Source organism: Olea europaea, chromosome 5 (assembly GCF_002742605.1).
Source record: "Olea europaea var. sylvestris chromosome 5, O_europaea_v1, whole genome shotgun sequence".
Lineage (NCBI taxonomy): Eukaryota > Viridiplantae > Streptophyta > Magnoliopsida > Lamiales > Oleaceae > Olea > Olea europaea.
This window is the reverse complement of record NC_036241.1, coordinates 6,390,820-6,417,270: the sequence shown is the minus strand read 5'-3', so window position 1 is coordinate 6,417,270 and position 26,451 is coordinate 6,390,820. Positions and strand designations below refer to the sequence as shown.

At 32.5% G+C, this 26,451-nt stretch overlaps 1 protein-coding gene and 1 long non-coding RNA gene across 2 annotated transcripts in view; one reads left to right on the top strand and one right to left on the bottom strand.

The window, feature by feature from the left end:
- Nucleotides 1–35: 35 nt before the first annotated feature.
- LOC111394495 lies at nt 36–3,853 on the top strand. Its single transcript, XR_002702618.1, has 2 exons — nt 36–355; nt 3,580–3,853. It is a non-coding gene; the product is annotated as an uncharacterized LOC111394495 (long non-coding RNA).
- Nucleotides 3,854–7,501: 3,648 nt separating this feature from the next.
- The window catches only part of LOC111394180 (patatin-like protein 2), a 47,924-nt gene continuing 28,974 nt past the window's right edge, over nt 7,502–26,451 (bottom strand). The window contains exons 2-7 of the mRNA XM_023019947.1: nt 10,762–10,943; nt 10,460–10,646; nt 9,105–9,266; nt 8,211–8,513; nt 7,746–7,921; nt 7,502–7,643 (exon numbers count right to left, since the gene is read on the bottom strand). Of these exons, the coding sequence (XP_022875715.1) occupies nt 7,502–7,643; nt 7,746–7,921; nt 8,211–8,513; nt 9,105–9,266; nt 10,460–10,646; nt 10,762–10,943 (1,152 nt within the window). The remainder of the gene's footprint in view (nt 7,644–7,745; nt 7,922–8,210; nt 8,514–9,104; nt 9,267–10,459; nt 10,647–10,761; nt 10,944–26,451) is intronic.

Here is a 26,451-nt window from a genome sequence, read left to right as displayed (position 1 = left end):
ACTTCCTAACGGATAAAGATTAAATTAAATTACAATCCATCATAGTAGACATTTTAGAATTCAAAACTCCAATTTCCTAAACAACCTTAGTAAAGTAATTTCTCAATTAAACTTCAGAGGCTACAAAGATAGAGAGGTTAGACTACAAGTGCAGAAATAGTAGAGAATTGTTCATTTTTGAGATCCACTTGGAAGAGACAATTATTGGAGATCGGAAGTTCGTGGTTTTAGCAGGATCTTTGAGGTTACAAGAAGTAGATCAAGATGTCTTGTGGAGTTGGGGAGGCAGCATCTAGCTATAAATTCATATTGTCTATAGTGAAGATAACTGGCTTGGTCTCCAAGTTTTTATCCAGTTGGGTTTCTCCGCCAAGATATGTGTGTTATTTACTGTTTTCATATTATAAACTATGGCAATTCAACTTAAAATAATTGAATAGTTTGATTAACCATTCATAAACAATTAAAAAGTAACTTATTGCTTTTGATTGTGTTAATTCTACACGTAAGGTCAAACTAAATCAGTTAATTAGAACTTTCAGTTGGTTTCAAAGCCAAAATTCGATTCTTGGCCTCACTATCTATCCCACCATATTTTGATGTTAGTAATTATGTATACTTGAAGGTTAGAATGAGACCCTTTTTAAAATTTATGGATGAATGCGTTTGGTTGAGTGTTGTTAATTGTTGGGCTACCCCTAGTTCTACGATTGATAATGTAGTAATCTCTCCTCCTATTGCGAATTGGACCAAAACATACCCAGGAGAATGTAATTGGGACAACAAAGCTTTGCATGCATTGTTTATGGCCATGTATGAGGTAGCTAAAGAGGCTTAGAATATTTTACAAGCCACATATAAGAGAACTCAGGCTATTAAGAACTTTAAATTGTAGATGCTGATCATTAGGTTTGAAGAGATTATGATGAAAGAGGACAAGACCTTATATGAATTGTATGCGAGCCTAAATGACATAATTAATTCTAGCTTCAACCTAGGTGCGAGAATCTCGAAGCCTACGATAGTCAGAAAATCATTAGATCCTTATCTGAACGATTTAGGCCTAAAATCATGGTTATTGAAGAAAGTAAGGATATGGACTCTGTTAAGGTGGTTGGATCTTTCCAAACTTATGAACTGACATTAGCTAAACCCACAAATGATAAGTCTTAGGCCTTAAGCATTATGAGGAATAGTCGTAGAGAGTCATCAAATTCAGATTCCCCTAATGAAGAGGAGTTAGGATGAGAAGTGGATCTGATAAGGGGAGCAACATGACTAAGGACATAGATAGTGCTGAAGAATCAGAGGAAGATTCTGATACTAAGGGAGATATTCATGAATCTTATGATAGAACCTATGAGAATGGCATTTGGATTCTAACTACAAATAAAGCCTTAGGTGCGAAGGTTAAAGAACTCGAGTTGGAGAAAGATAAATTGTTAGCTTGGCTTCAAGAATCTATCTCAACCTCGAGTGAGTTGAAATCCATGAACGAATCTTTAGAGATACTCAGGTTAAGGATCTCACAAGTGAGCATGAGAAGATCTTTAGGAGAGCTAGTGAGCTGACAATTGAAAATGAAACTTTAGAAATTCAGGTTAAGAATCTTTTGTGCAAAATTGAGTTTTCCAAGTCCCAACTTCTTGTCTTTTCTAACCTCTATGAATGGTTGTCGCCTACTGGTGACAAGGGCAGTCTAGGATATAAGAAGAAATATCATAATATTGCTAGTACGTTCATGACCACATTTGTCCCTCCTACTGATCAGCATAAACATGTGTCTAACCCTGATCCTAAGAAAAAGGAATTTGTAGGATAGAGGCCTACTAAACAGCATAGGACCCGCCAATCTAAGAATAGAAATCAACGAACTCAACTATGTTCCTAGGTTTATCCCTACATATTTTCATTGTGGTGAGTTAAGACACATAAGACCTAGGAGTTATAAATTCCTGAACTTAAATAGAACAAAACTTCAATAGAAATAAGAATCAAGAGTTTGTTTGTAAGATTTACTTCCTTACTAATCAGGTGAGTTGGTGACCAATATGATTACACAAATGACTAAAAATATTCCTATCACTAGGTACTTTTGGGTGAAGTGATTTAAAAAATCTTGAAATAGATCATGATACTCTTAAAGATAAGAACGTTTCACACCTAACTAATTATGTATTTCTGGTGAATGCAAGTACTTTATCATTATGTGTTATTGATTTATGTATGCATCATATTTTTTATTTGTTTTCTAAGTAGAAGTCTTATGTCCATTTTTTGTGTGTTTAACATTTTCTTGTGTTCTTGGTGCATTCAAATTTTTAAAATAAAAACAACAAAAAATTTTGAAAATTGAAAAATACAAAGAAAATGGGAAAAGGGAACAGAAAATTGTTTTTACAACATGATGTATAATATACTTGAATTTGTTTGTTGTTATCAAGTATTGGTTGAATGGAAGAGTTGTAGCATATTGCTTGCTTAGGTTATTATAGAATACTTAGTATATGTGTTTTCATGTACAATCTGCACTGCACACATTATGATATTGTTAATGGGGCCCAACTGCATTTGTGAGATTTTAGATGATAGTCACATGTTAGTAAGGTGATTTTGAACATGAATTAACATTATTATTAGACCTAAGCTCAACTTTAATCCCTATAATAAAAAGCTCAATATCTTATGTTATTCTTTGGAGCATATTTGACTCGAACAATTAAGTCTTTGGGGTTTTTCATAACTTGGTGCGAGCCAATGGTCAACTAACTTGGGTTAACGGGACTAAAACTTGCTATAGGTTCATCTTATTCTTTTAATGGAGAAGGACCAGTACTTAAGATGTAAAAATATGATAAGATTAAAAAATATTGAATGATATGAAAAATTTATGTATGCTCAAAATCAAGGAGAGAAAAAGAAAATATCCATACAAAATGAGCTTTTATTTGAAGGTCCTAGTGTGCTTTAAATGGTTTGACTTTCATAAATAAAAAAAAACTTATTGACAATGATGTTTAATATGTCATTTATCATAAAATTAAGGTATGAAGTCGTGTTTACAAAGGATTAATGACGCTTTACACACATGGATCACTTATATATTTTATTCCATGTTAACTTGAGTTGTGCATGTGGGAAGGTTTGCTGATCATTGATTATGCTTGTGCATGTAATCAATTGCACATTTTGAGTTATTATAATATATGTTAAAAAAAATTTGATACTGATTTTTTTTATTTGTGACAAAAAGGGAGGAGAGTGATTATTTCGATAGGAAGAGAGGATATAAAGGGAGAGAATATATCATTATATCCCGAGAGAAAATTGCATGTTAGTGGGGGTGAAATGACTGATTAATTAGAGTTTACAGTAAGAAGAAGATTGATTAATTTCATTGCATAAAGCATAGCTATTTAAGTTTTTGATGTTTCGTATTATTAATGTTTTGGTTGATGTTTTGATTGATATTAATATTATTTCTCATTTTAGCATGCTTATTTATGATCATGTGCCTATATTGCTATATTTCTTGTATCACGTTGCTTTTATACTTAGTATTTGAGTTATGAATTTCAGGAAACGGAGTTCAACAAGGAATGCAAGAAATTAGAGCTTGGGTAGATTAGATTTTTGTGTTTTTACCACCTTAACTTTAATTGTATAGTTTTGTCAAGGAATGCAAAAGGAGAGTTTGTTAGGTTTTATGTAATTGGCAATTTCGTGAACAAAGGGATCGAAATAAAATTTTTGTAAAAAGTCATGGAGTTAGTTGCAATATTGTATAGTTGAGTTACACAAGTTAGGATTCGAGTTCGGAATAAGGAAAAAAGAGACTTCGCAATTTTGTCAACCTATCGCCTCGATGTTGCTCAAGCGGTAAAAACAGAAATCCCATCACTCATGTGTCGCTTGTCTCTACTCTAGCAACAGACCTTCACTTGCCTATTGCTAACTCCTCACTCGAGCAATAATGTTACACGTAGAATCCTGCTCCATGCTTTTGCAGAGTTTTACACGATTCAGACTGCCTAATTGTCCTCAACTATAAATACTTAATGCCCGTCATGAAATTTTGTGTGGTTGTTCATTGTGCCTCTTCTCTATAACACATTCATAACATTTCTTTAGAGATTCAAGAGCTTATTCATGCACTGATTCAATTCACTTACTCTTGAGATTATGCAGCCATAGTTGGGGGAAAATATCGAATCCATTGAATTCAAAATACCTACTTCCTAAATACCATTAGGAAGGTACTTTCTTAATTAAACTTCTGAGGCCACTGAAGATTGAGAGTGATTGGACTACGAGCACAGGAAAAGTATAAGAATTGGTCATTCTTGGTGATCCACTTGGAAGAGACAATTGTTGGAGATCGGGAGCTAGTGGTTTCAGCAGAATCTTGGAGGCTACATGAAGTAGATTGAGAAGTCTACTACAGTTGGCTAGACAACATCTAACTATAAATCCATATTGTCTATAGTGGATGTAACTAACTTGATCATGGAGTTTTTACCTAGTTGGATTTCTCCATCAACATATCTCGTGTTATTTACTATTTTCTTATCACAAATTGCTACAATTCAACTTAGGATAATTGGACCGTTTGATTAACCATCTATAAACAATTTAAAAGTGACTTGTTACTTTTAATTGTGTTAATTCCGCACATAAGATCAAACTAAATCGGCTAATTAGAACTTTCAGCATATAAATCTAAGAGTGTAATTGATTAGTTTAATTTCCATGAAAAATATCATTTTTCCATTGAAATTCTTACTTTTGGACAAGTGACCATATTTTCTTGAAAAACACAAAAATATTTTCTTTACGGAGGGGTGATTTCCATTTTCCAGGTAATTCGCTCTCTCTTTATCTTTCTCATCTATCCCATCTCTCTCATCAATTCACCAATAAAAAATAGAGGTGTTGAAAACTAAATCAATTAAACACATTTAATTAATAAAATTCATACTAATAAGTTATTGGCAATTCAATTGCCTAGAATTTATTTTCTTTTAATATAGATCTCATGTTCGCAATCAAATGCACCTAAGTAAAATTTTTGTCTCATTTTTATGCATGGAGTCTGGATTTCACTCCAAACATCGTTGGTTACCTTTTAAAACAAGAAAAGATGGTGAAATGTGATATGTTAGCTCTTTTCTATTGTTTAAGTGCTTTCAAAGATAATTGAGAACGTTTGGAGAAAAAATCGTGAACTTGCAAACAATATGATACTTACCCATTTTAAATGACACGGTGCCGAATTCACCAATTTCACATCTATTTTTCTTTATGTCTACTCTTATGAGCTTGCTATATTTAGAAATCATGCCTTATCTGAAGTTGTTACTTAGAGATCACACAGACACGCGGTTGAGGATCCTTATGCTAGTAACAAAACTGACTTAAGGGTGCAATTGACTGTCAATATTTTCCATGAAAAATATGTTTTTTCCATTCAAATTTTTACTTTTGTGCTGTTTGACTAGCTTTTTTCATAGAAAATATTTTTTTACTTTTGATCACGTGACCATATTTTCCTCAAAATCAAGGAAAAAATGATAGTAGGATTTTGTTTTCTTGGAAATACATTCTCCCTTTATCTCTCTCATTTATCCACTTTCTCGCATCTACCCACCAATAAAAATTGGACAAGTATAATATTTTTTTGGTTGAAAATTAAATCAATCAATCAAATTTAATTGACAATTTCCATGAAAATAAGTTTTAGGCAATTTATTTTCCATGCATGCAAATTTCATGCTTGCAATCAAACGCACCTAAATCCTATTAAATTAATTAATAGGAGATTGTGAACATTCTTAGCTCTTCTCAACTGTTTTAAATGTTTTCAAATGTAATGGAGAACGTTTGGAGTTGAATCATGACCCATGAACAAAAATGACGCTTATTCATTTTAAAATGTCGGCTCATATGAGCCTATAATTGATGAAAATACATTTCTACTACATTTAGAAACCATGCTCCATCCAAAGTTAGTATTTAGAAGTCTGTACATTGGCACGTAAGTATGTATGTACTAGTAACAAAGTTGACTAATTTTATTAAATTCATTGTTCACTGCCTCAAATTCTATTAAATCCGTCAATTTGTTGCCTCAAATTCTATTTAATTCTCCAATACTAATTAGTGAAACTTAGCCCTTGTTTGAGCTCCATTTTTTGGGATAGAATGAATTTTTGAATAGTGTATTGATGGGAAATGTGTGGTTAAAAAAATAATGAAAAGTTTTGAATTTACGTGTAATATTATTTTATTGAAGAATGTGTGGTTGAAATGATGTCAAAACACTGTTGAAAAATGAGTTTTTGCAAAAGAATGAGGCTCAAACAAAGACTTAGTATCTTAGCTCTTTTTCTTATATTAAATATTTTCAAATTACCAAGAATGTATAGAGCGAAATTGAGATCACGTGCACAAAAATGATATTTACCCATTTTAAATAACACGATGCCATTTTTACAAATTTCCAGTCCCTTCATCTTTGTGTTGGCTGATATGAGCTTAGAGTTGTTAAAAATATATTCCTATTATATTTAGAAATCTTGACTGCTAAGTTGTTACTTATTTAAAAATATATTTCTATTATGTGATTGATATAATGTTAAATTACTGTTTAAGAGTTGTTACTTAGTGGTCATACGCTGACACACAATTGAGTATTCTTATATTAGTAAAAAGATTGATTAAGATTTTATTAAATTTGTTAATACAAGACAGTGAAATAAAATATTATATATCTTTTTAGCATTTTTAGATGTTTTCAAGGATAAGCGAGGATGTTTGGTGCGAAATCGTGAACTTGGGTATAAGACAACACTGTCCATTTCACAAATTTAACTACATTCTTATTATATTTTGACAAAAAGTATTATATTGTTTAAATATATATTAATAGAAAATAACATTACATAACGAAAAAATTGTTTTTTTTTTGTTTTTTTTTTGAAGAAAGACCTCTTAATATATTCAAAATTAACGGATAATGCAAAGAAATACGAAGAAAAAGAAGAAAATAGTGTTTACATTGGGAAAGAATGAAAAAAGTAGTTAATGAATATAGGGGAATTTGGGATTTCAATGCAGACATTCTGGGCATTCATGTAAAAGATAATTTCGGACTTTTAACATATAAATAATAACAAAGTAGAGTATAGGCTTTAAAACTTTTAACATTAAGTTGGGGTCTTTTATGCAAAAAACTTTGGTTGACCAAATCTTCCAATTTATAATTATAAAAACCATTAAAATAATTGGAAAATTTATTTTCACATCAATTTTGTCTACATATTTAAACATATAAGCATCTTATCATTTTCATTTTATTGGGTATGTATATATAATTATTACAAGATAAATATTACATGATTATCCAAATACACACTTTCTAATGGATAAAGAATAAATTAAATTACAATCCACTTAATAGATATTTTAGAATTCAAGCAACGATGCAACAATCTCTGTCGAACTAAATAATTATTAATAAATATATTAATTGTTGAAGATAAATAATCCCAAAGTCGAATAATTTAGCTAGGTGGACGTTTTTCTTGCTAAAAGGTGACTTTGCTTCCCTAAACCTTTTTTCTTCTGAAAGCAATTTTGCAAACCTGTAAGACAAAATGAATAGGACAATTTTTAACTTGAATATAAATGAATTACAAATATGCGAAATAGTAGTAATTTAATTTTTTCTTAATGGTTATGCATACTTTTTCAAAGCATCCTCATTTGTTCCACCGTTTTCAATTGGCTCAAATAGACCAGAATCTAAGTTGACCCTTGAAACTGGTTTCATCAATAAGCTTTGGCCAATTTCAACCAGTTTGTTCAGGTTTCCCTTTGTTGCACCATCAACTGAGGCGGCCGTCCCATTTAAATTGTCCTCCTAGCATCCAATTAAAAAAATCATCGTTATCAAAGAAGTAGAAAACAATTTAATAAATAGGGAGTTTAACAAATTTAAATAAACCAATTTGTTTGGATTAAACTTTTAGATGAGATAAGTATATGTTAGTATCAAAGGAGGCAAATGTCTTATATAAACCAGCAATCCCCACCGTGAAATAAATTTGGTGTGAAGAAAAAAAGCGTTTTGTTGAAAATTAAAATTTAAATGAGTAAATTTTTGCTATAAACTTGAGCTTGTAAATGGTGTGGTTAAACGTCAATCTTACTTGAATTCTAAGGTAGTTTTCTTGAGAATGAAATGCTTGAAAAACAGCGGAAATATGTAAATCCACCATATCGGCACTGGCTTGAGTGAAAACATCTACTATTGGAGTGGAACCTCCATTCAGCAACCATCCAAAAATTCCCCATTTCGCTGCCTTTTGAGCACTATATTTCTTCTGTGCCTTTGACGAGCCAGTGCCCACTGAGATGACTAAAAATCGTCCATAATCCATAGGCTTAATTGGGAAGAAATCTGGACTTCCATCCAAAATCTGTTTAGTAATTTGGTTGATGGCTACTAATGCCTGCAAAAATATAGGGTTTGAGAAAAGATACGATTTTAACACTTCTGTTTTTATGAGTAAAAGAAAGAGAAAATTCAACAAACAAAATAATTCTTCTGAAAAGGAGAGAAACAAACTTGAAAGAGTTTGGCCTCATATTGGTTCATTAATTTAACAGTAGTGCTCAACATTTGAGTTATTTGAATTTCACGAACAACTTTAATTTCTATAAATTTCAAAAAAAAAAAAAAAAAAAGGTTTAATAGTCAATGAACGATTTATTTTTAAAAAAAAAAAGTTTAATATTCAATGAACGATTTATTTCTAAATGATTTTTGTGAGATTTAAGTATAATATATTTACTGATAAAAGAAAACATAAAATTTTGTAAATATTTATGATAGTTAAGAAAACGACTAGTATTGAATGGATTCCACAATATATTGAAATGGTCAAACGAGGTATGTACATATTCATTTCATTTAATTTATTATATAAAATTAAATGGTATTGTTCTGTATGAATGCATGTATAAGTATACAACTATATATATTTGTATGTGCGTAAGTACGTGTGTATATTGTACAAAAATATTATTGATTATTAGTTTACCGGATTATTGGCAGCAACACCACCATCCACGAGATTGAACTCTCGTACATTGCCTTGTTTATATTGGTTCTTAAAATAATAAGCAGGAAGATAAGTTGGAGCTGCAGATGTGCCAATGCATATATCTGAGAGTCGAGCATCCAACGATGACATCCTCATGGCCTGTGTACATATATAAGGACTGAGTTATATTAAATTCCCTGTTTGTCTCAATTCTTTTTGTACCATATATAGAGCTAACTCAAACTCTAGACAAACAAATTGTTATGAACAATGTGAGATTTGAAATCTAGGAACTACATTTTAAAAATATCGTGGATAGTGAAAAAATAGTTAGAAATTAAATATCCGGCGCTAATTTTACAAATAAAAAATAAGAAGATACATAGATAATCAATACTGTTGTAGTAACTTGTTAAGAAAATAAAGAAATAATAAAATTTTGTACAGATGATGGATTATCAACAACTTCTCTGCAGGCGATCATAGATCAAAATGTTGCAGATGATTACCGATGACATTGTACACACGGCTTTATTGTCCATAGTCGTTGATGTATGTGCATTGATGATATCCAATAATATGAGTGTTAGCAATTCATTCAAATCACTGACTTGTCAGCAATTATTGGCAGAATTATTTATTGTAATTGTTTGCTCTATTTTAATTTATTATTATTGTTTTTGAAAATGACTCTGTCAAAATTTTTGTCTAAGGCCCTTGAACTGATTGAGAGGCCCCAAGTATATACTTACAATATAATGATTGGTTTGCTAGAATTCGGCCCTAATTTTCCAAATAAAAAATAAGAAGATACATAGATAATCAATACTGTTGTAGTAACTTGTTAAGAAAATAAAGAAACAATAAAATTTTGTACAGATGATGGATTATCAACAACTTCTCTGTAGGCGATCATAGATCAAAATGTTGTAGATGATTACCGATGACATTGTACACGGCTTTATTGTCCGTAGTCGTTGATGTATGTGCATTGATGATATCCAATAATATGAGTGTTAGCAATTCATTCAAATCACTGACATGTCAGCAATTATTGGCAGAATTATTTATTGTAATTGTTTGCTCTATTTTAATTTATTATTATTGTTTTTGAAAATGACTCAGTCAAAATTTTTGTCTAAGGCCCTTGAACTGATTGAGAGGCCCCAAGTATATACTTACAATATAATGATTGGTTTGCTAGAATTATAGTTTCAAGTTTTCTGATAGAAAAAGCAAGCACAAAAATATTAGCACTCTAGTGTTCAGTGTTCTTGAACAATCATGAACAATTAAGAATATAATCAGACAAATACAGTTGGAGGAAAGGAATGATGAAAAGAATGGTAGACCTGATACGTGGAGAAAATAATAGGTTGCAAATTTTCGATGTTAAATGTTGGAATGACAACATTAGTTAATGTCTCATCTAGTCGAGTCTCGCCTAGTTTCTCCCTGATAACTTTGTGTAGGTACTTTCCATCATACTTTGGTCCGACTATAGATTTCAATAGTTTTCCGACAAATCCCAATAAGCCACTGCAATTTGAAACCATTAGAATACATGTCGTCATCAATAAAAATATGGTCATAAAATCAATAAGATTAATATAAGATGTAACTCTATTTTGTAATACTAAAGTATGATTTATACTTCTTTTGAGGAAAAATTCTTGAAGAGTGCTCGAGATAAAAGGGTTTGATATCTTTAGCTGCAAACAAGGGGCGGTTATTTTTGTCAGGAGCGGTTAACATGGCAGTTACTAGACCTCCTGTGCTCGTTCCTGCAATTACGTCAAAGTAATCTGCAAGTCTAGCATCCTTGCCGTCAAGCACCTAGCAACGAAGAACACATATTTCTAGTCATTAGTTTTCTATAGATGGTTCAGCGTAGTATATTATACATGCATTTTGTGGTGGAATCTTTAACATCTCTTTCATTTTAAAATTTGAGCAACTCGGTATTAGATATATTTTATATGAAGACGTTGGATGGGTTGAAGAGAACTTTTAAATAAATAAATGAGTCCCTTCTGTGACAGTTTAAACTTTTGAATAGGTCAACGGCCATTTTTTTTTTTTTTTTTTCAAAAAATAAAAATAGAAACAAAGCTATTTTTAAGTTAATTACCTGAAGTTGAGATTCAAGATATTCGAGGACAGTGGCAGGAATAATTCCTCTAATACCACCCCCATCAATGCTCAGAATTGTGATCAGATTTCCATACGTAGGGGGTTGTATCTGAACTGAGGATGAAGCCCTCTTCATAATATTTATATATAAATGCTGTGTTCGGAAACTAACAAAAGAAGATTTAAGAGCACTGTTAAGAAATTTTCTAGCTTTGATTTGGATAAAATTTGTGTACTTAGGGGATATATTTATAGCTTTGATTAGGCTAATTAAGTATGCATGGGGATAAAACTATTATAAACCGCTGAATTGGTCAAAGACCACGTGTATCATACTATATAGGGGCGTGGAAAGCTTCCACGAAATTGTAACGCATGGTAACGATTTTAATTAAGTCTTACATGGCTAAGTGATCGCATATTAGAATTATTTTTATTTTTATCCTTTTTAATGACCGTGGATGTTCGAGCCAACTTAATCGTCTTTCGACTAATTCTACGGGGTCCTAAAATTTACAATCTGGTACTCATCTCAGTGGCCCTGATCAAAGCTATAAAATTCATTGACTTAAATCCTAAAATTTACAATTAGGTTTCAGAATTTCATTTTCTCATAAATACGCACTTGAATCTGTGATTCAGGGTGGAGAAATTCATTGACTTAAATCTTAGCGAACAAACGGTGATGAAAATAGATAGGTACATTCCATCCGAGAACTAGCAAATGGACCAATTTATTACAAAAGAGGTTAGCTCACTGGACAAATTATTCCGTACTCGAGAGTATATAGCGAGACCCACAACTTATAATTAAGGACACAGAAACATAGATAAATTATTTTTAAACTAAATATAAAATATTATTATTAAAAAATATATCAAAATGAATAATATTAAAAAAACACATAAAATTATAATTAATGCATACACGTTCTTATGAATGTAGGATACATAGTTGACCTAATATTATAGTTTAACCATGTTGAGAATACTGATTAGATAGATGTGAAGGCGGCTTCCCCCCCCCCCCCCCCACAGAAAAAGTAGGGAGACTTTGACAATATACTTCTGTAAGTCGATTTTGAAGTCGAGTTATAATTATTTGGCATAGTCGAATTTGTAACTGACAATGTTCAAATTAGTTATTGGCAATTTCTGTATTCAAAATCATGGGTTATTTGAATTATAACTAAGGTCAAAATAGGAGTTATTGAGTTGTAATTACAGTTCAAATAGTTCAGAGCTTGTAGAGTCCAAAATGGGGCCTTTTAGTAAAAAGCTTATATTTAATTTTGTATAACTTTTACTTTCTCCCCCTATCCGTGAGCATATATAATTTTTCTATCTTATGCGCAAACTTTTTTCTCCTTCTAAATGATCCACAAAACGAGCTTTAGTTCAATAAGTCCAAAGCTAGATGACTTATAGGGCACTAGGCTTTAAGATACTCAATACACTTAATTACTCGAGTCAAATAAGCTACAAAAAAAAGTGTAAGATATAACTTATATTTTTTGTGTAATCCAAAATTTTTCTGAAGCACAATACTCTTTTTCTTTTATGGGGAACACATAGGAGTTTAGATAAACTAGTTAAAAGTCATTCCATATTCAAAGTCGACCACACTAATGATGGTAAAAAAACCTGCTCCAAATGGGGCACAAAAACCTGCCCCAAACGAGTTGGTTGGGGTGGGATGGGGCATGGGGCACCCCATCGCGAGGCATGGGGTGGGGCAGGGTGAGGATACCCCGTCCTGAACTTGCCCCGTGAAGGGAAAAAAATTAAAAATAATTTTATTTTTAGACAATTCGCTTGTTAAAAACTCATTTTGAATTTGTATTTTATTCTCTAATAACAACATAACTCGAAATTTTGAAATTGTAAAAAATATATATAAATATATAAAAAAATTAAATGGGGCAAAAAGTTGCCCCGCCCTGACAAAGGCGAGTCCTAGGGCGGACCGTTGCAATTTTCAGACCACACAAATGACCACCATCTGAAGTCTCATGCATGATATCAGTTTCCATATTTCCATACACAATAACTTAATGTGCGCAGTGTAGATGATACATGTAATAGCCAGTACAAAGTACTCCAAACAAATTTTAAACAAAGTCAACGGTAACTCTATTCACTATTCATAAACTATACTATTACTTGATTACAAAATAACATGCCTATTTACTTTATAATCATTAAAAATCCATTTTCTTATTTTTTTTATTCGTAATTTTTATTTAAAAAAAGGAGGATGCAAAAAAAGAGAGAAAAAAATAGAGTGTATGCAAGAATATGTAAATATCATGAATAATGCAAATGCATGTATCTAAAAACCTAATGAATAAGGCATATAGATGCTCTCACTATGGAGAGTAATGTGAGAAAAACCGCAATCAATATCCTCACTTCAACCCAAATCTTCTTAGAAGAAAATGTTATCTTAGTCAATTGAGTCATTAATTCAATCAAGTGATGTACTTGGTTAGTAAAGAATCACTATGAGTAGTTAGATCTTGTTTGTTGTTCCTAATTACGGACTCATCACACTTAGGTCTATGTAATGTAACGCACCATAATTTGTGGCAAGTGGGATGGATTTAAAAGCAATCCTAGGTTTCAAATTTTGAACCTTAGGTAGAGGAACCTATGTTGTATAGATGACTTAAGTACTTGGGACACTTAGATTCTTGATTTGGTTCTTACTTAAGAGCTTGCAACACTTAGCTCTTATGTGTCCTAACTTACCACAATAATGTCACATAGGGATGAACCTAGAAACAACTCTAAGTTTCAAGCTTTGGACCGTAAGCTTGAAAGATGCAGGTATAAACTTATTTTTAGAAGAGGAACCAATATGAGAATTTGTTTATTAAACCTAGAGCTCCTTTATTCTCAATTGGTTTTTGCAATTCTTATATGTTGCTAAAAATTGAAGTTGGGTATTTGATTTTTCAAGATCATTGATAAGAGTTTTAACCTCAATTTCGAAGGACTCTTTTCTGAATCCTTATTTCATTTAATCCTTTAGTAGACTCTCAAATTTGACGAAATTTAAGGCTCGACCAATAATGAAACAATGTTTGAGATGAATTATGAAGATTTGATCAAATAGTTGAATCAAATATCTTTAGAATATATTTTGGATCTTCAAGAATATGATTTCTAATATAAAATAATGGTTCAACACAATTTTGGGAAAGATTAGGCTTGGGTATTTATAATATGAAGTGTTTGAGGATGAATATGAGAGAAAAATTCGTGAAAATTGCAAACAAAATTCTATCTATTGATATTTTAATCATATATTTTGCTCACACTATTGGATTAAGGAAATTCAAACTGCATTGAAAAGCTAACTCAATTGGTTACAATTTGTTTAGGAATAGCATTTCTCAAACTCGAATTTTTATATATAAAAATTGCATCAAGAGTTGTAACTGGGAAATTAAAGCATGAATTGTAGGCAATTTGACACTCCTTTGACTTCTAATTGCATCCTACTAATTATATGTGATCTTATTTGACATCTTTGACTCCTTCAAGGACTTTACTACCAACTCACAACTATTTTGATTTTAATTACAACTTAAAATAACTTATAATTTTGAAAATGAATTTTACCAATAGAGAATTTATAAATTCCAGTTTACAAATTTGGACTCAACATTTCTAGATTGAATTTGTAATTGGCAATGTTCAAATTAGTTATTAACAATTTTTGTATTCAAAATCATGGACTATTTGAGTTATAGTTAAGTCAAAATAGGAGTTATTGAGTTTTAATTATAGTCAAAATAATTTGGAGTTCGTAGACTCCAAAACACAAGAAGATCCTTTGATCAAACACCAAACAAAACCCTACTTTCATCTATAAATCTTCAAAGTTCTGAAGTTTAGGAGGGAGGTGCTTGGAATTCCAGTGCTCTAGAATGCTTTTGTTCTTCGTGATCCATGCAAAGAGAATAGTATCCCAAAGTTTCTAAAAGATATGGGTTGCACAACCAAAGAAGTTCCTTGATGATTTACAAGTTAGGTGGCAAGATTTATATAAGATTTAGCGATGTTTGTATAAATTGTAAATGGAACAATTTTGCCTGGAGCTTTTGGATTCTTTTGTGAAGAATTTTCCAAGGGATTTTCGTCCATGATCATATTTGATGTTATTTACTTTTACGATTTTGATTTAAATGTTTACGTGATTGTTTAATTAGGGTTTAATAGGATCGATTATCTTAATTATCTAGAAAATTAAGTGACTCGTGCTTGTTATTGATTAAATCCGCATGTTTGGGCCTAAATAGTTCTCAATAAGTAGTATCTAAGCCTAATTTGGTCTTGACCCTATATTTTTCTAGAGTCAATCACATTTTGTTCATCCTTATTTAAAGCACCCACTTCTTGTACATATTCAAAAGGTACTTTGATAACAGCTTTCAAAAGTTGTTGAAGATTGAGGGAGTTTGGACCAAAAGCATAGGAACATTACAAGAACAAGGTGTTCTTAGTGATCCATCGGAGATAGACAATTTCAAAAGATCGAGAACATGTGTAAGTGAAGCATGTTCCAACGGGTCTTAGAGATTGTAAGAATCAAATCAGTGAGTCATGTGGGTTTTCTAGGTTAAATCGTACTGTAAGTTCAATGCTGTCTATAGCAGAGGATACTGGCTTGGTCCTAAAGTCTTTTTTCCAATTGGATTTTTTCGTCAACAATTCTTGTGTTCTTTATTACTTTTATATTACAAATTGTAGCAATTCAACATAGGGTAAATCGACTTGATTGACTAAATAACTAGAATAATTAATAACTGAATTGTAGCTATTAATTGATAATTTTAGTTCCACAGTTTTCACCTATTTACCCCCTCTAGGTGACTTTAGGGCTAAACTAGTAACTTTCAAAAAGGAAGCAATTTAAATGTTAAACTGTCATAAGGAAGGACACTTTAAGAAAAATTTCCCAGAAAGGAAGTAGACTGCGGGTAAGAAACAACATATGGGGATGGAGATGCGATAGAAGTGCCAGATGATTATGACTATTATGAAGTGTTGAGCATTTTACAGGTAGATTGAGACAAAGAGTGGATCTTAGACTTTGGATGTTCCTTTCACATGTGTCCTACAAAATTGTGGTTTGAGACCTCAAAGAAGCTGATGAAAACACATATTTCTAGGAAATAACAAGTCATGTAAGATTTGGGTATAGGATCGGTGAGAATAAAGATGTTTGATAGAATGGAGAGACATATTCAAGGTATAAGTTATAGATTAGAGTTTAAAAAGAATCTTACTTCTCTAGGAATGCTTGATGAGCAAGGCTACACTTTAAAATTAGAAAATGGGACTTCAAAAGTTGTTAGTGGTTCTCTAACAGTGATGAAAGGGATAATTAAGAATGATTTGTGTACTCTCATTGGAAGAATACTCATCAATAAGTCATCTGCAGTTTAAAGCATCAATGAAGATCTTGTAAATCTATGGTATATGAGACTTGGACATATCAATTAAAGAAGGCTAGAAGAGCTAGAGAAACAAGGTCTGCTAGGCAAGAAAAACCTTGTGGATTTACCATTCTATGAACACTGCATTTTTTAGCAAGGCAACATGTGTTAGCTTTGGAATTACAGTACATCAAACTAAATAGAGCTTGGATTACATTGCATGAGCACTACATTTTTAGCAAGGTAACACGTGTCAGGTATCCTGAAGGTCTTAAAGGCTACAAGATGTGGTTTGATATTTGTGGAAAATATAAGTGTTTTATTAGAAGAGATGTAACATTCAATGAATCACAACTGTGGAGGGTTAAACAAGGACAAAATGCAGATCTGAGGCAAAGTTCAATGATAGATAATTTGTAAAATCAAGTGGGGCAGTCAATAAGTTCATTTTCAGATAGTCAAACTGACATTTTAGAGGGAAAAAGTCCAAAAAAGTCAAGAGAAGAGGTAAATTTGGAGATCCTAAATCAAGGTAAAGAAAAATATTTCAATCTAGTTAAAGACAAACAAATGAGGGTCATTAAACTACCTCAGAGGTATGGACAAGCTGAGATCACAACATCTGCTCCAACATTTATAGAAAATGAAATTGAAATGGAGCCAAGATCATACCAGGATGCCATTAAAAGCAATGAAGCAGAGAAATGGGTTCTTGCTATGCAAGAAGAAATGGAGTCTATAAACAAAAAATGAAACTAGTTGAAAAAATAAAAAAATAAAGAACTGGTTGCATTTGCATAGTTTTTCAAGTGCAGAGAAGAGATTCCAAGAGTGGAAGGGGCAAAGTTTAAAGCTAGATTAGTAGCAAAGAGGTTTACTCAAAGGGAGAGAATAGACTACATTGAAATATTTTTTGCTATGGTTAAACACAATTCTATTAGACAGTTATTGGCCTTTGTTGTTGTAGAGCAAGAATACGATGGCCACCAAAGTTCTACAGGCTCAGTTTTACAATCCAGATCAATTCCTTAAACCAAACGACCTAAAACACCTCAAAGCCCCAACTTATGGTTGCTAAAAGTTCACACATTTAGAGAACGATTACTAAGAAGAACTGTATCTCAAATAAGGATACCACTAAGGTTGTGAGAAGGTCAAAGCAGAGATGATGAAGAAAGAGCTAAGAATTCGCTCACCCATACACACATGGCCTTGAGAGGCCGAAAGAAAACAGAAGAATATAAGCAACCCAATTTTGTAAATAAGGTAAGTTCATTAGGTCACAATAATGGGTCAAGAGCCCAATCAGTAATAAATAGGTTATCAAGTAGATCCCCAAAATATTAGCCATCCAAATAAGTAAAAAAGAGGGGGGCCATGAGCAGTACAAATTAATTTGGCTGCTTCAAATGGCACAACTAATCTTTTGGGTCGAGTCATTTCAACTGAGCTATTAATATATCATTCAGTTATTAGCTCAGTGCCAATTGAAAATTAAACAAGTTAACATCTTAGCCTAGGAGGTCGTTTGAGAATAATTTGCCCAACAATCTCTACCTTGGTGTCAGATGACCTACAAAGAAAGCATATCTCCCATTAATGACACCTCTAAAGGAGAACCGATAAAATAGGAAATCATTTACCAGTACCAATGTTTAGAAGGTCCTCGTAGCTTCTAAACATTACCAATGGCAACAATTTTGTGCCCAAGTCTCAAGTGTTATATTGTGTATGGATTTTTTCAAGTCTTACCACCTCTTATGATATAATATCTCTAATGAAGTGTAATCAAACATCAATGTGTTTGGTGCGTTTGTGAAAAAAGGGATTTTTACATAGATGTAAAGATGACTGACTATCTGAATATACTACCACATAATTGTTCATGACACACAGTTTATGAAGTAAGCCTCTAGCCACAGAGCGTCTTTAATAGCATCAGTGGTAGCAATATATTTTGACTCTGCCGTGGATAGTGCAACGATGTTTTGTAATTATGATTTCCAACTAACAAAAGATTTAGATAAAGGAAACACATAAGGGAAAGTCAATTTTCTACCATCTCTATCCCTTGCATAGTCCATATCTACAAAACCTTTCAATTGTACTCTTTTACTAACACCAAACTTTTGACCTACATCACTAGTACTCTTCAAATACCTTAACAGTCACTTTAAGGCTTTATAGCTCTCGAGACCTGGATTAGACATGTACCTACTGAGAGTATTAATAGCAAAAGATAAATCTAGTCTAATGCAAACCGTCAAATACATAATAGAATCAATCACATAAGAATATGGAACCCTACTCATGTATTTTACTTTATATTCATTACATGGAGCTTGATCTTCAATACAAAATGATTAACTAAAGGTAATGTAATAGGTTTGCAATCATTCATATCAAATCTTTTCAATACCTTTGAAATGCAAAGGGACTGATACAAAAAATATAGAACTCTTTCAATTTCCATGCCTAAGATTTTCTTAACTTCACCTAGATCATTCATTTTAAATTCGCCGCTCAACTTTATTTTTATGTTATTTATCCACTTAGATGATGAACCAATCAAGAGCGTATCATCCACATAAAGCAATAAAAACACAGTTATTTTCAACATCATTATTTAAATACAAGTAATGATCAAACTTACTTCTTTGAAACCCTATAGTGAGTATAAAAAAGTCAAATCTTCCATACCACTATCTAGGCAACTGTTTTAAGCCATATAAAGATCTTTTAAGAAAACACACATGATCAGATTTTAGTTTGCCTTTAAAACCTTTGGTTGATTCATACTGATTTCTTCATCAAGTTCACCATGTAAAAATACAATTTTTACATCAAGTTGTCCAAATTCCTAGTCAAAATGTGCAAGCAATGTTAGGAGGACACTAATAGTAGTGTACTTAACAACTGGTGAAAAATCTCATTATAATCAATACACTCCTTCTGTGTGTAACCCTTAACCACTAACCTAACTTTAAACCTTAAGGGTTCAGAAGTACTAATACCTTCTTTTACTTTAAAGACCCACTTATACTCTACGGTAGTTTTATTCTTAGGTCTAGGTACTAGCCCCAAGCTTGATTCATTTCTAAGGAAATCATTTCCTCCTTCATTGCCTTAAAATACTCTTCAGATTGTTCACTCTTCATCATCTCCTCAAAGGTTTTGGCTCTTTTTCAGCTAGCTCCTCATAACAAGTGTGAGCAAAAGCTAGCTTAGATTTATATCCAAAACTCCTAGGTTCTCTTGTCTGTCTTCTCTCTCTATTCCTAACTAAATTGCAGTTTGCTAAGCGATTTTTTTCTTCAGGGTACTCCTCTATCACTACTTCATCTCTATTCTCCATCTTAGGTTCTTGAACCTGAGTCTTCGCCTCATTTGGAGTGGTGAGGACAGAAGTAATATGTTTTCCCAACCCTACCTTAAATTGATCTCTCTCTTTACCTTGTTCTGTTTCACAAACATGTTCAGGTTCGCTCTTAAGACAAGGCATTTCACCCTTAATAAACATGCCGTCTCTAATCTTCACCTCATTTTAGCTCTTGGTTCAATCTTTCCCCCATTCTGATGAGAAAAAGTAGTACAACCAAAAGTTCTAAATACAGAATAATCACTTAGTTTACTAGACCATTTTTCATGAGGATTATCACCATTCAATGCAGCAGATGGTGTTAAATTAATCAAACAACAAGTAGTCATAACAGGTTCATACCACAATGACTTTGGGACATCTAACTTAATATCATGCAATGCACTTTATCAAGTATGGTTCTATTCATCCTTTATGCTAACCTGTTTTACTGGGGAGTGTCAGAATAGTCTTATGCCTTGTTATTTCATTTTCTTTGCACATATTGTCAAACTCAGTGTTACGAAATTCTAGGTCATTTTTTGTTCTCAAGAACTTAATCCTTTTGCTAGATTGGTTCTCTACTTGTCTTTTCTAGTTATTAAAGTTATGAAAAGTGTTAGATTTAACCTTTCAAAGATAGACCCATACATTTCTTGTATATTCATCAATAATAGATAAGAAATACCTATTTTTACCCGAGGTGAGATTACTAGCAGGACCCCATAGATTTGAATGTACATATACAAGCATGCCTTTAGCTTTATGATCACTTGTAGAGAAAGAAGTTCTGTGATACTTACCAAGTACACAGTGATCACGAAATGACAAATCATGTACACAGTCATTACCAATTTTACATTTTTTTTATTAAAAGGCTTGAATCCGTCAATGCCTCCATGTGTAAGACTACGTACCATATATGTATTTTATCAATATTGGCAAAAGATAAAGAGGAGTTTAAACCTCTAATCATTTCTCCAGTTGTAATATAAATGCCATTTTTCTTAGTTCTCTTAATGGAGACTAACGCACCTTTAATCATTTTTAATGTTCAATTTCCAATTTTACTGGTAAAGTCATCTTTTTCAAGTCTTCCTATTGAAATTAAGTTTCTAGACCATTTAGGAATATATCTAACAACTTTCAAAGTGTATACAAGACCAGTGTCAAATTTTATATTAATATTACCAATTCCAGCAGTAGTGTAGGCAAAATTGTCACACAGCACAACATGCTCAGCATTAGATTCATGTAGGTTTTCAAACTAGTCCTTTTCAATGTCACATGAAAAGATGCACGGAATCAAGTATCTACTCACGCAAACAAGAATTAGCCGTTAGATTTCGTTCAGCAGTGTAAGCAACAGGACTTGTAATCATATAAACATCACTGTCATCAAGATCGAAAATAGAAGACATCACGTTTACCTCATTTTTCTCTTTAGCCTTTTGCTTACCAGTTTTCTTATAATAGTCTTTTATAAAATGCTCTGTGTTCTCACAGTCATAGCATTGTCTAACATTCATTCTAGATTTTGACCTATACCTATCATAGCCTTCTTTTTTCCTCCGTTACTACTTGATTTGCCACTGCGTTGGTATCCGTTATGACTGATTTCCTAAAACTAAGTTTTATCCCCACATTATATGAATCTCACTGCATTTTTATCATTTTTAGCTCTAATTTCCATCTTCTTATTTCTAAATAAGTCAATGACAATTTGAGGCATCAAAGTGTCCTTACCATACTTAATTGCAATTTTAATTTCCTTATACTTTTCAGGCATGGAATTAAGCAAAATTATAGTTTCGTAGGTTTCATACATTGTCTCCTCACATTTAACGATATCTTGGACTTTTGTTCTTTTGAAAAATTAACAAGAAAATTACCTTACTTTTTGTTGAACCAAAATGCCCTTCATTTTTGTTGCCAATTGGAAAATTACCTTTTTCATTAAAAATCCCCAAATCAAAGTTGTGAGTTGTTATTTTTACAAATCTATGAAAAATCCTAGTCAAACAACACAAAGAAAGGTCTAGATATTCTAATGGAGTTAACAACACAATGTAATTGACAATACAACGAATGGGCATGTTTAATCAAAAAACGATTTCATTCACAATAATAGCAATCATATCATAATGAATGATAAATAAGCACTCAATCGTAGAAATTAAGAGCAACTAATCCTAATTTCTACTACAAGCAATGTTACCCCTTCATGGTAAAGGCAATCCTATTGTCACTTTTCACGAAATTATTCTTTCGATTTAAAATACCGTAAGTGTACGGTTCATTAACAAGTAATAAAGTGAAATATTGAGTTTCGAATATCGTCCCACAGAGATTAAATAGTTCAATTTTATCTACATAACCTTAACCGAACGAGATTATCAAAAATGAATTTTTAACCCAAGAAACCCTAATTTAGAAAAACCCTTATTATAGAAAACCCTAATTTTGCTAAAGTGATACTTAAATGAATTTAAAACGCAAAACGATGTATTTAAATGAATTGTAGTGCAATATGATGGTTGGAAAGCAAGTTGGTTTTATTCAATGAGAATTAAACGCACTAAGATCATGAATTCCTGTGCAATGATCACCTTAAACCCTAGTTCCACAATATTACAACACAATTGAATTATTGAAGAAACAATGCTCCTAAATTTATCCAACAATCTCTCTCGAGCAGTATTGAACCTATTCTCATATACCACTAGCCAATATTTGTATGACGGATACATATATATAAGAATGCATATGATTTTATGTGCACTTAAAGATTCATGCAAAGTATAGGGGTATATCTCTATTTCCTATCAGACCCTATGAAGATCTATACCTCGTCAAATTTATTTCCCTTCTCTCGAATGCAAGAAATAAATCATTACACATCATATAATTTCGTGCACGTAATTATGAAAGTTAATTAACGTATATAAATTATTCAAATAATCAAATAGATGTTTTAATGTCGAATTGTAAAACTAGAAATCAAAAGATCACGTCACATGGTTCATCGATCTCCTAGTACAAAAATATTTAGCCTAACATGGAGAAAATAACAAAATACATTATTTTTTGAAGATAAAACATCACTGGGTTAATAATTCGCGTGAAATCTCGATGATCATCGTGAAATCCTCCGTTACTCTCGCTCAACATATTCTCCAAGATGTATTTCCTAACCTCCTGATGCATTCCTTGTCAAAATATAACGAGTCTAGGTTTTTATATCGCGTCCCAATCGAATTCCAAAAGGGTTGTATCGAAGATAGGAAACTGCAGTGTTGGTCTACAGAAATCAACTATGCGATGGCATAGGTAGACCTATGCGACCGCATAATAGAGTAACTTTCCAATTATGGTCATTTTGGTCCCCGAAACTTGTTATCTTTAATTTTGGCCTCGTTTCTTGGTTCTTTTCATTCTATCAACCAATATTAGCCTCCAATTGGTACATAGCTCAATCAATCCCTTGATTCTTCTTTTGGAGCATCTTTTGGGTAATTGTACTTTAATCCCTAGACTTTCATTTTTCTTCATTTTTGTCCCTTTTCTTGTCTTTCTTGCTCTGATCAGCCTGCCTTATCCCTAAATTGATGCTCAGCTTGTTTACGTTCTTGACTTTCCTTTTAGTTTAAGTATTGGGTATTTGCACTTTGGTCCCTGAGCTTTTACATTGCTTCATTTTAGCCCTTTTCTGAATCTTTTCTCGTGGATTTCAACGTCTCTATCAACATAACCTACTATATACAAATTAATCAAAATTAAGCCACAATTCAAATATTTTGCTCGTAATTTAGTCATATTTGTGAATTAAATAAGTGCATAAAAATGCACTTATCAGTCACCCCACATTGTGATGCGCTAATGCTGAATTTAACGGGATAAGCCAATTTACTAGAGCGAATCTGTCTAAGTCCTTAAATTACTAGAGATACAAATCTCCTGCTTCAGGGCCACCACTATTCGTCCTAAAGATTCAGCAGATGTGCCATTACGATTGCCTAGCCACTTGCCGAGTGTTGAGGGGAGAGTATCATTATGTTGAGGAGGTCAAAATAAGTAAACTACCCGAAGAGAGCTTGCGGGAATGCCCAGCTATGTTCCATCGTCATCGTCGCCATGCGTCTTAACATCGGAGGCATCTCTGCCATCTTGTTATGAGTCCAGCCTCCGTTTGCCTTGTGATTGTCTCATTTGGTTGGAATTGACAAATTTCATATTGGTGTGAGTTGAAGAAATTGTGCATCTCTTGCGATTTTGATTGGATCTTCTATCTCAAAACTTTGATACCAATGTAGAGTAAGAATATGATGGTCACCAAAGCTTTATAGGCTTAGTTTTACAATCCAAATCAAACATCTCAAAATAAACGACCTAAAACATCTCAAAGCCCTCATGATTCCTAAAAGTTCACACACTTAGAGAACCACCAATAAGAAAGGTTGAATCACAAAGAAGAAGACCAAAAAGGTTGTGAAAAGGTCGTAGTAGAGACGGCAGAGAAAGAGCCAAAAAGTCACCCACACATACACACATGACGTTGAGAGGCTGAAGAGAAACACAAGAATATAAGCAACCTAATTTTGTAAATAAGTTAAGTTCATTAGGTTATAGTAACGGGTCAAGGGCCCAATCAGTAGTAAATTGGTTGTCAATTGGATCTCCCAAAAATATTAGCCATCAAGTAAGTGAAGAGCTAGGCTATGAGCTGCACAAATTAACTTGGCTGCTTCATATGGCCCTAATTAACTTTTTGGGTCTAGTAGCTTCAATTAAGGCGTTAACATGTTCAATGCTGACTAAAAAATTAAACCAAGTTAACATCATAGCCTAGGAGGTCGTTTGACCACAATATGTCCCACAATTGTTTACCAAGGCATAGAGTTGGAGCAATTGGATATGAAGACAGTCTTCTTGCATGGGGAGCTCAATGAAATTATATACATGCTGCCAGCTGAAGGATTTTTAGATGGGAACAAAAAAGATCAGGTATGTTTACTAAAGAAATTATTCTACAGACTCAAATAGTCCTCGTGTTAATGGAATAAAAGGTTTGATCAATGCATGACTAAGAATGGCTTTAGCAGAAGTGGTTATAATAGTTGTGTTTAATACAACCAATTTGGAGGGAACATGGTGTATCTATTACTATATGTAGATGTTATCCTTGTTGCCAACAAAGATAGAAGACAGATTGAGCAAGTTTAGTCTATACTCATGTTAGAATTTGAGATGAAGGAACTCAGTCCAGCAAAGAGAATTATGGGAATGGAGTTAGTGAGAGAGAGGACAAAAATACTGTTGTTTCTTTCTCAAAAGTCCTACATCTCAAAGTTTCTAAGTCGATTTTTGTTGTGTAATTTTGTTTCGCAAGTGTACGATCCGTAACAAGTAATAGTGGACCTAAGAGTCCGGTTATCGATCCCACGAGGACTATTTTGTAGCACTTAATTTAATCTTTCTTTAACTACTATTTGACGAATGTAAATCAAAAACAATGATTAAATGTGATTTTTATTCTAAAGACTTAAAAATGTGATTAGATTCAATGAAAAGTGATTGAGAACTCAAACAATAAATGGACGTTAGGGCGGAACAATTTCACCTATTGGTCACCTGTACTTCATAAATCAAGATTCATAAAACCTAAGGTAGTGTTCGGTCGAATTCTTCTATTGTATTCAACTTACCCCTCTCGAGTTCTCATTGAGCCTACTTAATTAGTTTAATTCCATATCTCTATGCAAATTAAATTTAATTAAATGAAACATTGGTTCTAAGAATTCACACACGACCGCAGCAATCAATATAGGTATCTTTACACATTATATCAATTTACCGGATTTTAACATGTGGTCTAAACAAATAATCCGCATCTCTACGCAATCAATGTTCACAAATCATCTAATTAGTGATCAAGTAATTAAATGTATTAAGAACAATATTAAAATCAACACAGAAAATAAAAAAGTACTAGAATCTCAATTGCATGAAATAAAGGGTTCCAAAAGATTACATTGTTCGCCCTAACATGAAATTTAACTACTCATAATAATGGAAGAAAAATAGGAGATTGTCTTAGAATACATCACCGAGTTTGAAATAAAGATGTGGAAGAAAAAGTGGAATTCTTGCACCAAGATCTCCTTCCTCTTCCAATGAGTGCTTCCAATCTTCAATTCTTGATGTTAATCTTCTTAAATTTCTCCCTTGAATCTCCCTTCTTGTTTTTTTTCTCTCCAATATGTCCAGCACTCGTGGCTTGATTCCATAGATTTTTAGTGTGCGGCTCCCCCCCATTTAGGTCTTCAATCCTGTGTTTATATTGTCTTGGAGTTTAGGGAAAGATTTTGAGATGAGTTGGGCCGAAAAAGAATGGTAAAAATCTAAA